General features: G+C 33.8%; 2 protein-coding genes and 2 non-coding genes across 5 annotated transcripts; all 4 read left to right on the top strand.

The window, feature by feature from the left end:
* Positions 1 to 3605: 3605 nt before the first annotated feature.
* On the top strand, positions 3606 to 7650 carry LOC107411250 (transcription factor bHLH106). The gene is made up of 3 exons (XM_048467554.2): positions 3606 to 4076; positions 4174 to 4474; positions 6851 to 7650. The coding sequence occupies exons 1-3, from the start codon at positions 3958 to 3960 to the stop codon at positions 7325 to 7327; spliced, it is 897 nt and encodes a 298-aa protein (XP_048323511.1). The 5' UTR covers positions 3606 to 3957; the 3' UTR covers positions 7328 to 7650.
* A 701-nt stretch (positions 7651 to 8351) lies between these two features.
* LOC107411233 (ubiquitin-like modifier-activating enzyme atg7) lies at positions 8352 to 12889 on the top strand. 2 transcript variants are annotated; one of them, XM_016018786.4, is made up of 14 exons: positions 8352 to 8755; positions 9212 to 9429; positions 9579 to 9770; positions 9870 to 9924; positions 10066 to 10160; positions 10298 to 10487; positions 10588 to 10693; positions 10801 to 10945; positions 11018 to 11176; positions 11299 to 11487; positions 11688 to 11888; positions 11976 to 12091; positions 12265 to 12424; positions 12521 to 12889. In XM_016018786.4, exons 1-14 carry the CDS (start codon positions 8620 to 8622, stop codon positions 12689 to 12691), a joined length of 2133 nt encoding a protein of 710 aa, XP_015874272.3. In that variant the 5' UTR covers positions 8352 to 8619; the 3' UTR covers positions 12692 to 12889. The 2 variants fall into 2 exon arrangements, with proteins under 2 accessions (XP_015874272.3, XP_015874266.3); XM_016018780.4 differs by having other exon boundaries at positions 10057 to 10160.
* A 371-nt stretch (positions 12890 to 13260) lies between these two features.
* On the top strand, positions 13261 to 13331 carry TRNAG-GCC (transfer RNA glycine (anticodon GCC)). Its single transcript has one exon. It is a non-coding gene; the product is annotated as a tRNA-Gly (tRNA).
* Positions 13332 to 13340: 9 nt separating this feature from the next.
* LOC112490340 (small nucleolar RNA snoR114) lies at positions 13341 to 13426 on the top strand. Its single transcript, XR_003054590.3, has one exon. It is a non-coding gene; the product is annotated as a small nucleolar RNA snoR114 (small nucleolar RNA).
* Positions 13427 to 15651: the final 2225 nt, after the last annotated feature.

Below are 15651 nucleotides of genomic sequence, written 5' to 3'. Positions count from 1 at the left end.
GTGATTGTCTTCAGTCCAGATTTTAGGAAACTGTAGACTATTAACAGCTGTAGCTTTATAATTATATAGGAATCTACGAACTATCCAATCTATCTAATTATATAGGAATCTACGAACTATCCAATCTATCACCGTGCGGCTGTCCATTGCCTTCTTCCACAGTATTCAGCACGCACCAAATTCAGATTGGGTTTATTAGAAATCGAACTCAGTATTCAACACGTGAAATTTACACCAAAACTCAGATGGAGCTTATTAGAAATCGAACCGGCAACTCCAACAACAAAATTTTGGATTTGCATCATCATTAACCAATGACAATACCCATGATTTTAAAAAAGTGATGATTGTATAAGAAAAATATTGTTATTTATTATTACGGGTAAATATTATCAATAAAACTCTAGTTTATATATTAATTACTAATTAATTATATTTAAATCAATTTTAATTTTTAAAAAGTTAAATTTAAAAATAAAAAATTTAATTAATAACTGATATATAAACACAAATTTTACAGATGATTTTCATTCGGGATAACAAATATTATTTTTCATAAAAGAAATGGCATCATTTTCCTTTTTTCACGCACGCTTTGCCAGTGTGCAGCGGCATGGTCATCGATTGAAGCACGTGCCATTTTTTCTTTTTTCTTAGTAAAAATTGTACATAGCAAAACAAAATAAATAAAAAATTAAAAAAAATTGAGAGGATACTCAGAATAAGAAATAAATAAATAAAACCATAGTTTAAAAATAAAAATTATACATGTTTGAAATATGAAGAGTTATTTATCAAAAAATAAAAAATAAAAAGAAGAAGAATAACAAGATTGGCATGGCATCCTTTTAGTCATATGAACTTTGTTTTTCTTTCTATTTTATTTTATTTTTTGTTTTTGCTAATAATATGAATTTTGTTTTGAATGGCCACCTTGTGGAAAAAGTCACGTTGCTGAAAATAAATAATCACTATGTTATAGACAATAAAGTCATCCTAGACATCTCTGGGCCAAAAAGTCATTTAATTTTGTTGATATGTACTTACAATTACATTACACGTGTCACTGAGTGATCTACGCCAACAGAAATGCCAGATCATCACTTTGAAAAAATATATATTCTGTTGGCAGATCATCACTTTGAAAAAAATGTTTCGTCTCATTAATAATAATTCTGAAGAAATAAATATTTAATGTTCGTATTGTCGGTCGGTTGTATTATTGAATTCGGGAATAATTGCTTATAAAATACAAACCAAATCCAATATAAAATAAAATATTGATTAAGTATGTAAGAATAATGTTATTAGTCTATATAATATTATTAGAGATTATTGGTCAGTAAATATCAATAAATTAATATCGAATAAATACGTTGGTCCAATAAATACAGTGTTCTATGTATTTATTTATTTATTTTTAATTTTAAGTCTTTCCTTGTCTGCAAACTTTACAAACAACTTTTACCCCCCCCCAAAAAAAAAAAAACTTACAAACAACTGCATGACTTCATTTCAATCTTTTACTATATTAGGTTTTATGTTTTTTAATAACATTTTTGTATTGTATCTTAAATAAAAAACAAAAAAAGAAAAGAAAAAATTGGACAAGAAAAGTGACGGCCATATATGTCTAAAAATTTACATTAGAAATAACAAACAAATTAATTAGTCCAAAACTATATAAATATCTATTTTACATAAAATGTGTATTTTCCTACCACCAAATTTGGTTATCCAATTACAGACTATATATGGTCTAAACTTAAGTCTAGGTGATATAGCCGCCAACAAACTTTGAGAAAAATTCATATTTTAAATTCTGCTTTAATTTTTTTATTATTAAAACAAGTCTTATCTTCAATAAGTTGAATCTAGGCATAAATTGAACATATTCACCAAAAAAAAAAAAAAAAAAGACACGATCTAAACAAACAAATAAAATATTCACAAAAAATAAAATAAAATGAAAAGTCCCTCGAGTATTTTATATGGTGAAAAGGCCGGTGAGGAAGATAAGGACCACACAATCAAATGGCAAATGATAACAAAGACATCTACAGCCTCTGAAAAGTAAGTCTTCCAACGAGTAATTTGGACTATTTTGGAAGCAAAGCTTTGTTTTTACTTTTGTTGTTTAATTACTAGCTAGTTGGAATCCTGATGTCAACGATAAAAGTAGTTGAGAGCAAAATATTTATATTCGTATATTCGTATATTGGCTCTCATAAAAGGGATTGGGGCACTTAATTTCTTCTTTGTCCTCTCAGCTTACATCTTTATTTTGTCTCTTGGCCTTAGTTGAGAAGACACCTTGATAAAATCTAACTTATATTTAATGCCAACAAAATACCAAAAGCATTAGACTTTCAAAACTTATATTTAATTCTCTCGTTTGGGTTTACTTCTTGAAGGGACTTTAAGTAAAGAAAAATATGTCTCAAATCAGTCTCTAAAATTGATTTATTGTGAAACAACATAACAAAAAATAGAACGTTACTAAATAAGCTTTGATATAGAAGTTTAGGAAAGATGAATTTTTGCTTTTACTATTTTTCTCTCTTTTATTTCTCCTTTTATGTACGATGAATAAAAAATTCATAGATACTGTAGTTTAATAAATATAGTTCACAATTGTAGTTGCATCCCCTTTCATGGTATAATACTTTTCAATTCTATTTCGTTGTACAAATGGTGAACCATAGTTTATGCATACATTTCAAAATTATTTTCTAAACTAAACTATTCTTTCCCTCCCCTTCTCTCTCTTTCTCTCTCTTATTTTATTCAACTGAGAAAATATGTTCCTCAATTTACATGTGCTACTATGCATGAAGAGAAACAATATGCCATATAGTTGCAATGAACATTGCCACAATTTGTCAAGAGATGTGGATTAATTAAGCAAAAATTTGGCGCCTGCTAAAGACTACACCAAGTAAAGAAAAGAATCCTAACAAAATAAATAAATAAATAAATAAAATAATAATAATAATAACAAAGAAAATAATCAGTAAATAAAGTCTACAAAAGCATGCCAATATAGCTTGTTTGTTGGATCTGGATGGTTTACTATAAGAAAAGCAGGCTGTGACTTTTGGAAAAAAAAAAAAGAAAAAAAAAAGGGACACTTATCTCAATTTGGCAAAAACACAATAGAGACATCAAATTTTTAAAAGTTGTTCTTTTTTTTTTTTTTTTTTTTTTTTTTCCTTCCAAAATCATATGTTTGTTTTTAACAACTGAAAGAAGCAATTTTAAAGGAGCCATAGTAAGTCCATGGGTTCCACAATTTGGATTTGTCTATATAAAGGAAAATCGGAGGAACAAGACTTTTTTCTCCACTACCCAATCCAAAACCAGAAAATTGAACGTCTTTTGTTGTATCTAGTTTGGATTCTTTATAGTACCAAAATATACTTGTAGAAGGTTAATTTAGTCATTTCGATGAACAGGATTCAGTCTTCTTCCCCATCTGACATATAATATGCTTTTAACTGATACTTTTTTAAGTTGAAAATTATTGGTTTTTTTTTTTTTAATTTTTTTATAATTTTAATATATGGTCCTACTAATATATAAGGAACTTCGTGGCATCTCCATATCAATATTTTTCAAAGTTCGAAACACTTTGGTGTTCAAATCAAAAACCTTCTTTTCTCCTCCCAACGCCAGAGAGAGCACTCTTCTCCCAACTCTCTGTGAACCTCACAAAGAGCCCTCTTTTTGACTCTCAGTCTCTTTGTCCTTTTCTTCTTTTAACTCCATCGAAATCCCAGCCTAGTTTCACGGAGTCTTAATAAAACCTCTCAGCCCTTTATTAATTTGTTTGTGTTTGGTTTTCCCTATCCGCCTAGAAATGCTCGAGTTCAAGATTATTAAGGAGAAAATGTGGATGTTTTCTCACTGATCGTCTTTCCCGAACCCCCTCGTTCCCACACCTTGTCTTATTGCGTAATGGAAGGTATGTCCAAACCTACTAAAACAGTTACCGTCACCATAGCGATCACCATCTTCGTTCTGACTAACAAAGTAGCTGGTTTACTAAACTTCCCTTTTCCAAAGCTCTCTTTCTGGTTCGCTCCAACTACTCGCCCGCCTGGTCTGCTTTTCTCTACTTTTGGTTCTTAAGCTTTTTATTGAACATTTTGATAACAACATGGCTTCCTTCAGTTTTTATTCGAATTCTTCATATGCGTCCGAGTATCCGGCCCTGTTCGACCCGCTTTTGCATGGTTCAGGAGGGTTTGGTGGTGTTCTGCGAGGTGGAGGAACTGGGTTGTCGCATTCTTTGGTTTTGGATAGTAGGAAGGGTGAGCTTGTGAAAGCCCCAGTGAAGGTGGGGAAAAAAGGGGTATCAGAGGCCAAGGCTTTGGCGGCTTTGAAAAACCATAGCGAGGCAGAGAGGAGGAGGAGAGAGAGAATTAATGCCCATCTTGCTACGCTTCGTGGTCTCGTGCCCTGCACTGAAAAGGTAGATCGTTTTACAATAGTTATATAATCAAATTATACATCTATTTGTTTTTAATTAGCAGTAGTTAAATATCATGAATGTAATCATGCTTATATCTTGGTTGTCGGCGTCTATTATTAGATTTATAGCATGTTTGTCTAAGCTCTTGCAATAATTCCCAGATGGTATAGTACTTGAGAAAGAATATAGGTGACAAATTAATTTGGCAGTAAATGTTACCTTCTTCTACGTGTTCATCAAACTAAAGAAACTCTTGGTCTTATTTGAATTTTAAATTTGAAAACTTCTTTGGTAATGGTTATTTCTTGTTGCTGTAATCAAGAAATCCTGAAGCTATGCCAGAATCGAAATCCGTTTCTAAATTTTCAAATTTCATATCCAGTAAATTCCTTTCCTCTTATTTGTGCATCTGGGGAGTCATCTGGTTATTGATGTACCAAAATCAACTAGAAGATGTGCTATTTATCATACGGTGTTAGATTTAGAATTTTATATGCAGTTTTAATATAGACTTCAGAACTTAAAAAAAGATACTTCAGTTTGTAGATTTAACATGATATATAATATCTAAAGATACTTCAGTTTGTAGATTAAACATGATATATAATATCTAATATCTTACTTGATTATGTAAAAGTAGTAAGTTGCTTTCTCCTTCTTCTTCTTCTTCTTCTTCTTCTTCTTTCTTCCGCCCCCCCCTCTCTCTCTCTCAGAAAAAGCCTATTAACATGTTCTGGAGTTCTACAAACAACTAGTCTCGTATTTAGATTTTGTAGACCTTGTTCAAATTAGAAAAATTAGTTTTTGGATGCATTATTTGTGTATTTTAATTTAAGAGAGTCAACTCTGGATGTTAGCTTAAAGTAACAAAAGTCAACTGGAAGAAGTAGTATTTTATATGGGATCAAATTTAGAACTTGTAAAGTTCTTAGTGGGATGTGAATATGATATTCTTGTTAATCTCGAATATCTTTCCTCAGTGGCATCTGGGGTAACCATATGTACAAATAGAATACTATATATCGTAGAATGCAATGTCGCATTTGTATGCAATCAGCAGTATTTCGTAGTCCTGACTAGGTGATTTTGGTTCTTTATTTTAACTCGGTTTTTCAATCGCACCAACAGTTAATATTTAAATGTCAAAGAATAATTACAAGAAGGAAAGGTTTTTTCACATGTTTATTACTCCATATGAGCTATGTATGATAGAAAGAAAACCGAAATTCAGTAGCTGGCATAGAAAATCTGTGATTCTATTTTAATGTTTTTGATCAAGTCAAAGGCACCTTTAATTAAGAAGGTAGCCTGTCATTGATCCTAACTTCAACCTACTTGTCATTTGATAATCCTATTTATTTTAAATATCAAGAATATCGACGGGATGATTTGTGTATATATAGATACTTAATTTTTGGATTTCTAATCTCTGTTTTTAATTAGAGACTGTATATGATATATGCATAGGAAGTAAGCACTGATGATTATAATTGGATGGTCGGCACAGTGCCAGCTGTGTAGGTCAGAATGTCTACATCATGACCACTTATATGTATGGCATAGATGTGCGTTACACGACTGATTAATTTGATTTTTTTATTCTGGATAAGTTTGTAAGCTAGAAATATACATCTGGGAGAATAACAACCACTACATATTGCATATTTATATTTCAAGCTTGATGAAGTAATGTTTATGAGTTTGTTAAATTATTATTTTTTTTGGGGCACGATCTTTGTCATTTATCTCTTTCATTTGACAGGCTCCATATAGTTTGTCTTTAAGTATGATTTGCTTGTTCTGCTATGAAATTAAGTGTTATATGAGGGACTGAGTCTAGAAGTCAACAGAGCAAGCTTTACTGAAATAGATGGTTAGGTGGGGTGTAAACCTTTTAATTAACTATTATTACATTTGCGAAGAAGACATGTCTTGCTTGTGCAGCAAACAGCTTCAGCAGGAGACAAAAAAAATTATTGGATAATGAACCTTCATAGATATACAAATCATACTTACGTACATATACACACACAAGCGAACACACAAACATATATATATATATATACACATGTATAGAAACACAAACACATCCATAAATTTCATAACTGTTATGTATTATGTTAATTCGTTTTCCATATTGGAAGATCTACACGTGAAGCATGGGAAATATAATTGTTTAGGATTATTGGTTTTCAAATGGACCTGCACTTCAACATAACATTAGATTTCTTGTCAAGTCAAGAGTCTATGTCAATGCAAAGCAATAGTTTGAGCTTTATTTATCTTGATTAAATGCATCTTTAATAGGATAGAATGTTACTTACAATATCCATGTATTTAAGATTTTAACCTTGTTACTTAATTACAATTTCATAGATGGACAAAGCCACATTGCTTGCTGAAGTTATCAGCCAAGTGAAAAAGTTGAAGAAGAATGCTGCAGAAGCCAGTAAAGGCTTACTTATTCCGATGGATGCTGATGAAGTGAGAGTTGAACCATACAACAACAGGACAGGGGACGGAAGAGTTTCTTTCAAAGCGACTATCTGCGCCAGTAACCGATCTGAGCTCCTGTCTGACATAAGACAAGCTCTGGATGTTCTTCACCTGAAGATGGATAGGACAGAAATATCAACCTTGGGAGACAGAGTGAAAATTATATTTGTTTTCAGCTGTTATAAAGAAGAGAATAGTAATGGTGAGAAATGCCAAATTCTTGCAAGTTCTGTGCACGGTGCCCTGAGTTCTGTACTGGATAAGGCCTGTGCTTTGGCAGAATATTCACCAAGAACAACACAGCCAAGCAAAAGAAGGAGGATCTCTTACTTTGATTCCTCAAGCTCATCCTCATGATTTGATCATGTCAGTGTGGACCCTGAAAATTTGCATATAGTGGTTTTATATATGTTATGTATGTATATAATATATTTATATGTGTGTGTGTGCATACATGGATGTGTGGAACTGCCAACCAATTGTGATACATATGGTATGTTCGCTGTATTACAGAGACACTTTTTCTTTGTCCAAAAGATATATCGGTATTTTCTATTACTGATGGTCTGATGGACATGTTTGGAGTGGGTTCAAAATTCGTTGGCTGTCTATGAATTATGAATAATCAACCGAATGCAGAGACTCTCATATGTTATTATGGATTTTAATTTCAGGGATCATATCTTTTGGTTTCTGTTTCGATTATTTGTTTCGTGTGTTATAATTATGATACAAAATAATATAATATTTCGATCTAATATTATATAGAAACACAAGTTTAAAACCAACTATTCAATGTTATAATCCAAATTACAAAGTAGCATATTGCTATTAATGAATATTATAATCCAAACTAGAAAGTAGCTCATTGTTATTTAATTCGTTGGATTCAATTATCAACGATGATGTGACACAATTAATAGATTTTAAGTGAGATTAACGCATTATATGTTGCCCAAAACTTGGTAGGTATAAAGTAAGTTGTTCCCTCGAAAATATCCTCCAATAATATAAAAAAAAAAAAGAGAAAAAAGCATAAAATTAGTTCAAATTTTGTATTGATTCGCTTTTTTTATATAGGATGATCATTGAATAATAGAAAACTTTTTTTTATTATTATTATTATTGGTTTTTCACACTCTATGGCAACATAAACTAAAGCCATGAAAATGACTAATACCATGATATTTTAATATTAGATAATAATTTTTTTTGGGGGGTAAATATTAGATAATAAATTTTATTTATACATAAGAATAATTAAAATATTAAAGCGAAAAAAGAAGAATAATTATAATAATAATAATTAAAAAGAAGAAGAAGAAGAAAAAGTGGGTCCAATACTGGCTGACATGGCGAGACATAATAGAGATGAAGAGAACTGGCGGAGTTAGACACCGAACCAGACCGAGAGACCCAGAAACCCAGACCACCTAGCCGATCCCTATTTAATTTGAATCTACAACTGAGCCAGCCTCGCTTTGTATTTGGTCTTTTAACTCGATTGACTTTCTACTTCTGTTTTGCAGTTTGTTAATAATAATCTGCTAGAAAACTCGAAAATAACGAAGAAAAAAGTTGAAAAGAGGGAGCATAGGCCCCAAAAAAAAAAAAAAAGAAAAGAAAAAGAAACGAACCTTGAAGCAATAATGGCGGAGCAAGGTAATGGATCTGTACTCCAATTCGCACCGTTTCAGAGCTCCGTGGACGAGGGTTTCTGGCACAGACTTTCCTCCTTGAAGCTAAACAAGCTTGGCATCGACGACTCTCCCATTCCCATCACTGGTTTGTTTTTTTTTTGGTTTGTAGCCTAATCAGTTTTTGATTTTGATTTCTTTCTTTTTTAAATGGATTATTTGCGAGGCTGGTATGATCGTGGTTATTGTAGATTCTCTGTCAGTTTTCGCTGAGAAAGTTGTTCGATTAATTAGAAAAGATAAAAAAAAAAAAAAAGGTAGGAAATTAAAACGGCGCAATTTATAGAAGAAAATTAAGAGAAAGTCCGTTAGTTTTTCTTTTCTCTTACGAATTAGAAGTTTTGTGTGTCTTGTGGTCAAGAAATTTCAATTTTTCTGCTACGCTTAGTTAACTTTTAGCTATTGCTTTTACCAATATCAATTATTCAAAGCAAAAGTTCGATTTTTCTGTCATATGAAGTTATTGAATTTAATGTTGTAATTGTGAACTGAATTCTGTCATAAAGTTGGCAATATTCATGTAATCTGAGATAAGCTGTTCCAGGTTTCTATGCGCCATGCTCGCATTCTCAAGTATCAAACCATTTGACTCTTCTAGCTGAATCTTTGCCTTCTGAGTCGAGTGAACAATCGACAGTACCAACTACAAGTCAAGGCAACCGGAATAGGTGTTCTGTCCCTGGCATCCTCTACAATACCAACACAGTGGAAGGCTTCCACTCGCTTGACAAAATGAGCTTGCTTAAGGCTGAAGCAAAGAAGGTATATCTCGTTCAAAAATGGGTTTACTTTTGGACTTTACATGCGGCGCATCTGTAATTTTCTGTGTCAAAATGGTATCATCAAACTAGTAGAATTCTTTGTAGGTAAAATTGATATGATCAACTACTTTACTTCTTACTTATAATTAGATTTGGGAAGACATTCATATTGGCAAAGCTGTGGAGGACAGTTCCGTGCTTTTGAGGTTCCTTCTTATTTCTTTCGCAGACCTGAAAAAATGGAGCTTCCATTACTGGTTTGCCTTCCCTGCCTTGGTGCTTGATCCACCAGCAACTTTGGTTGATTTGAGGCCAGCTTCGCAGTGGTTTAGCTTGGAGGAGGTGCTAAGAATATGTTTTCTCTTGCCCATATGGAAGCTAACAATTTATTTAGTTATTTATTATTTCAGCTTTTATAACTATGTTAGTCTTATCATGTAGGCAGAATCTGTTTCTGCAGCATGTAACATGTGGCGTAACTCAAGTTCCACTGCAGGTAAGTATGATATCTTAACTGTATGGTGTATGTATATGTCTATGTAAATATGTTTGACATATCTTTATGGTTTATGCATATTTAATGTTCACACGTGAGTAGTGCCACTGATCTAACTTTTGTCACATGAAGCTGCTGCAGATGTTCCATTCTTTTTGGTCAGTGTTGATTCAAATTCAAATGCTACCATTAAGCATCTGAAGGATTGGGACACCTGTAAAAGCAATAATCAGAAGGTCTGTCTGCAAAACTCTTGAATTGCTAAAAGGCTAGTGACTTGTGAAATATTTAAATTTGGGAGACTAAAAATTAATGTGTAAACGCGAAATTATAGATATCTCTTTGTTAAAGCTACAACAAATGCTATTGGCAGTTGCTTTTTGGTTTTTATGACCCATGCCATCTTCCAAACAATCCTGGTTGGCCTCTCCGCAACTTCCTTGCGTTTATTTGCTCAAGATGGAATCTCAAATCAGTTCGATTTTTTTGCTATAGAGAGAATCGTGGTTTTGCAGATCTAGCGTTGTCCCTTGTTGGTGAAGCCCTTATTGCTGTTCCACAAGGTAAAGCTATGGAAATTCATTAACAGCTCTATTCTGATAAATTTTCTTCCTTTGCAATTTACTCCCATAAGCTTTTCTAACTTGAATAGTATCATATCAGGATGGAAAGACCATCAATGTGTTCCTAATGCAGTGGGATGGGAACTTAACAAAGGGAGAAAGGTACCTCGATGCATAAGCCTTGCCAAATCCATGGATCCAACTAGGTGGGTTCTCTGTGTTACTACTCTGTATTTTGCATGCTAAACTTCTTACTTCTTTGTGGTATGTTTCATTTTTATCCCATCTCAGCCTTTTAAGATTACTTTTACAGGTTGGCCATATCTGCCGCAGATTTGAATTTAAAACTAATGAGATGGCGTGCATTGCCTTCTTTGGACTTAAACATTTTGTCTACTCTCAAGTGTCTTCTCCTTGGAGCAGGTACACTGGGATGCCAAGTTGCTCGGATGCTCATGGTAATTACTCAGAAAGTTACATTGAGATTTCATTTGTTATTTCTTAGACTTACAATGAAATCTCTTTTGTAGGCATGGGGTGTTCGGAAGATTACATTACTTGATAACGGCAGGGTGGCTATGTCTAATCCCTTAAGGCAATCTCTGTATACGTTGGATGACTGCCTGAATGGTGGTGATTTTAAAGCCACAGCAGCAGTTAAAAGTCTCAAGCGAATATTTCCTGCTGTGGTAATTCATTTGATCCCTTTGTACTCTTTAAGTACAGGGCTTGGTATGGAAAAAGGGGAAGATAATGTAAATAGACAAAACTGATTTTCTTATTTCTCTGCTATTCATATTTTCTTTCTCAGGAAGCAGATGGTGTTGTGATGGCTATACCAATGCCTGGACATCCAGTTCCTAGCCAACAAGAGCTTAGTGTGCTTGATGATTGTAGACTCCTGCATGATCTTATTGATTCTCATGATGCAGTTTTCCTGTTGACTGATACAAGAGAAAGTCGTTGGCTACCTACACTTCTGTGTGCCAATTCTAACAAGGTCTACTTGCCAAATCTGTCATTCTTTGTGCCGCACCATGTGGAATTGTTAGTTTAAGTTTCACTTTGTTATTGTGTCAAACTTGTATTATGTTGTGATCTAGATAATCTGTTTTCCCCAACCATAGAATATTGGATCGGTAAAGATGGATTTGTTTTATTATTTTCTGTTTGCTTATACCTGCCATTTATTGTTTGCAGATTACCATAACTGCAGCTCTAGGATTTGATAGCTTCTTGGTTATGCGCCATGGAGCAGGTCCTTTTTCCTCTAACCATGACCTAAAAGATGAAGCTGTGAATGCTATATCAGCTGGTTTAGGCAACATTAACCTGGCTGACAAGGGTGGAAGGCAGAGATTAGGCTGTTACTTTTGCAATGATGTGGTTGCACCTATTGATGTAATTTTCTATCTTGCAATATATTTTGATATACTAGCTGTTTTATGCATGTCAATTGCAGCCATAAACCCTATGTTCTTTGTGCAGTCGACTGCAAACCGCACTTTGGACCAGCAATGCACTGTTACACGCCCAGGACTTGCTCCTATTGCTTCGGCACTTGCGGTGGAGCTCCTAGTGGGGATCCTACATCACCCTCATGGGTAATTTTTAAAATTATCTTAACCAAAATCATAACTCTACAATTATCCAAGTTTCTAAGTTTTCTCTTCTAGGAAAGAATTTTTTTTCCTCAAGTTGCGGGATTAATGGAGTTCTGAATTGTTTGCTTTCTTGGGGTTGACATTTCATTCTGGTGTTCCACCATGTTTTACAGGGTATTTGCAGAAGGTGAGATTGCAAGCTCCAGTACTGGTGGAAATGTTGAGCAGCCTCTTGGTATTTTACCACATCAAATTCGAGGATCGCTCTCACAGTTTTCTCAGATGACACTTGTGGGTCACTCTTCAGACAGTTGTACAGCTTGTTGCAGCACTGTAAGTTCTTCTTTCCATTGGTAACTGTTCCCCACTAGTGCCCTTATTGATACGATTCCTAGATTTCTTGACCCTTGTTGGTATGAAATTTTCCAGGTGGTATCAGAATATAGGGCGAGGGGAATGGATTTTGTTCTCCAAGCGATTAACCTTCCCACTTATCTGGAGGATCTTACTGGACTAACAGAGTTGATGAAATCAGCTAGTTCTTTCGAATTGGACTGGGATAACTATGTGGATGATGATGATGACTGTGTTGAAATTTAAAGATTCTTTCTACAAGTTGCTTCAGCTGCAATACCTCATTTAATTGTACAAAAAGTAATCTAATTAAGGAATAACTAAGTAATATTTGTAGTTAAATTTATCTTTCATTTTGATTTGATCTCACACTATAATATAAACAATCAAGTAGTTATCAAGATCCAGCATTTTACTGCTGCATCCCATTGAAAATGAGTTTAATCGAGAGTACAATAACTGCTTCTAAATGTTCCTAAAGAAAATTACCGGATGGCTCGCATGTCGTGGAGAAGCCTGTTGTTTTAAAATCGGGAACTGGTATAATTATAGTTGCTGAAAGTGGACATTGGTCAAAACTCAAAAAATGGGCTTCAGCTGAAAACACTAGTCTTGGTATGTAAGAAGGCAATATGTTGTATCGAATACCCAAATGAGAAAGCAGCAAACTTCCTGGAGCTCATCTCTCAAGCCAATTCTGATCCATTCTCCCAGATCTCCCTAAGATTACAACTAGCTCTTCTAATGTTAAAGGAGAAGGCACTGTTGAACCTTGTCTTAATAAAGATTAATAATGTATTCGTTTCGATCGTAACGCACCAGTGGTCTAGTGGTAGAATAGTACCCTGCCACGGTACAGACCCGGGTTCGATTCCCGGCTGGTGCAGTCCGGACTGAGCTATGAGGATTCTTGCGCCCCTGTGATGGTGGGGTCCATCATGATCAACTGATTTGCGGATGAAATCGGGCGCTTCTGAGCTCTTCCATTGACATTTTGTCCTTTCGTTTTGTAAAAAACTAATATCATGTGAAGTGCCAACCTTTTGCCAACCAGCACCAAGTGGTAGAATAGTACCCTGCCACGGTACAGACCCGGGTTCGATTCCCGGCTGGTGCAAATGTAATTTCTTATTTCTATTTTCTCAAATTTTCCTAAAGGGCTTGATTCACTTTGGAAATGCATAGATAGCCGTCTCGATTTTTATGTAAAGCCAGTTGCTTTCGAGCATAGGTTTAATATTTATCTTTTATTTTTAGAAAATATATACTTTCAATCTTTGAATGACACACTTGTGCCATTTCATCCTTATGAAGCACGAAACTATAAATTTGTTTATATTTGATTTTCTTGCCAATGATAACTAGTCAAGATCAAATTCACAGCTAGCGTCTCAATAAAGTTGTCTTTATCTTTTCTTTTTCTGTTAACTCCATTACAAGATAAAGATGTTGAACCTGTATTTACAAGTTCGGAACACAGAATAAATACATTAGTATTTGGAAAAGTGTGGTCACAGACTATAATTGGGAAGTATGTGGGCGGAAGATAATGTTTCAACCAACATTAGGCATAAGTTGGCAGTTGCCTTACAAGTCATATTCGGACACGGTTCTAGCTTTCCTTCCAACTACTTAAACCTTTTGTTGATCATCTAAGGAAGGACTTTGAATAATGTATTATTGCTCGTCAACCACGACCTTGAATTTGATTTTCAATTTTTTTTTTCCCTCTCTTATTTCTGAGCCACGTGGTGAAGAAATACGACAACTTTCTCTCCTGTATCAACATTCAAATGATCAGCAATAAATAAAGTTTGGGCATAAGGAAGCAGCAGAAAAAGCAACAGTTAGTAGTTGTGGCAAATGAAGACCAAACCATGGAATATTGGAAGTGGTCTTAAAAGTCTCTCTCTCTCTCGGAAGTGGCTTTTGCACTTTTTGTCTCGTTGGGTCTCAGAAACCATCATGGTCAAATGCAATAGTGGGAAGATATATTGTACACATCTCTGATATATTTGGTTCTAATGCTGCTGTTGGTTGTGGAAATTGACCCTTTTATGGTTAGTACTTCCACCCTTTAACCCTCTCTAACTTATTCAGTTGTTTCCTCATTTTGAGTCCTTTTTGGATGTTTTATTCCTACGTGCAGGGAATTTCATTTTAGGTTGATGGCAGGACATGTGGCACTGAGTTGCATGTAAGGCCACGTGGGCGAATCAAATTTACTTCTTCTGGATACAGCCAGTGGAAATATTTTGGCGACTCTCTTTCTAGGTTGCCTCAAAAAAGCTAAGTTTTTTCTTTTTCTTTTTCCTTCTTGCTTCCAACAAAAAGCAAGTGTACTTGGCCAATTTTCCCTTCTTCTTTTTTTTTTTTTTAATATAATTTTAATTTCTTTTATTTATTTATTTTTATTTGCTAAAAGCAGCTTCTTGACATTTTTTCGCCCTTTAGATTGTTTGCACAAATGCCCTATGAACTATGATCTTTTTTGTATATTGCCTCATGAATGATACTAGCCAGCCATGACCTTTCCAAATAGTTGCTATGTACGAACAATTTATAATGTTTCTCTTCATCTTTTTCGAATTATCATGTTAAAAGAGGTTGAAAACTAAGGTCATTTTGTCAGAATTTTTGTATTCCACCTTTTCCCACTATATAATCTTTAAAAAAATAATAATAATAAAATAAAACAGAAGGAAAAAAAAAAAATTGAACAAATATCATCGAGCACTATTTGGAAATTTCATGATACTACTGCTGATTTCTTAGTTCATGAGTAATTTGAGCATTAGTACAAATGATCCTTTTTCTTTTGATGAATTAGCAAGTACTTGACAATTGCCTTGATAGAGCGGCACCTGATAATTTTTTTCATTTGCATTCTAGATTTAGCCCCAGTGTATGAGAAACACATCTGTATTTTGTGTATAAATTTATTAATAAAAACTAAAGAAATCTTTTTTTTTCCCTGATATTATTAAACATTTATTTAAACAAACCCACCTCGATTCATAGTTTTAATATTTTAGTTTTTATAATACAAGTATAGGTCTGGAAAAATTTCATAATTTATGAGTTTGGATTAACAATATCATGTCGAATACATATCAGTTTCATCCAATAAAATCCAATAAATTAATGAGTTTTAATAGGTGAAACACAATAAATACGATAAACCCATTAGATCTATTAAAGAAATG

The sequence above is a fragment of the Ziziphus jujuba genome, chromosome 1, assembly GCF_031755915.1.
Source record: "Ziziphus jujuba cultivar Dongzao chromosome 1, ASM3175591v1".
NCBI lineage: Eukaryota > Viridiplantae > Streptophyta > Magnoliopsida > Rosales > Rhamnaceae > Ziziphus > Ziziphus jujuba.
Note: the sequence above shows the minus strand (reverse complement) of the source record. Positions and strands in the feature narration are given on the sequence as shown.

Bases quoted from the DNA above. Each gene is read 5' to 3' on its own strand.
- LOC107411250 (XM_048467554.2), top strand. From the start codon at position 3,958: ATGGAAGGTATGTCCAAACCTACTAAAACAGTTACCGTCACCATAGCG. The intron at 4,077-4,173 runs GTTCGCTCCAAC...GGCTTCCTTCAG, and splicing joins TTTCCAAAGCTCTCTTTCTG to TTTTTATTCGAATTCTTCAT. The intron at 4,475-6,850 runs GTAGATCGTTTT...ACAATTTCATAG, and splicing joins TCGTGCCCTGCACTGAAAAG to ATGGACAAAGCCACATTGCT.
- LOC107411233 (XM_016018780.4), top strand. From the start codon at position 8,620: ATGGCGGAGCAAGGTAATGGATCTGTACTCCAATTCGCACCGTTTCAG. The intron at 9,925-10,056 runs GTAAGTATGATA...TGTCACATGAAG, and splicing joins TAACTCAAGTTCCACTGCAG to CTGCTGCAGATGTTCCATTC. The intron at 12,092-12,264 runs GTAATTTTTAAA...CATGTTTTACAG, and splicing joins ATCCTACATCACCCTCATGG to GGTATTTGCAGAAGGTGAGA.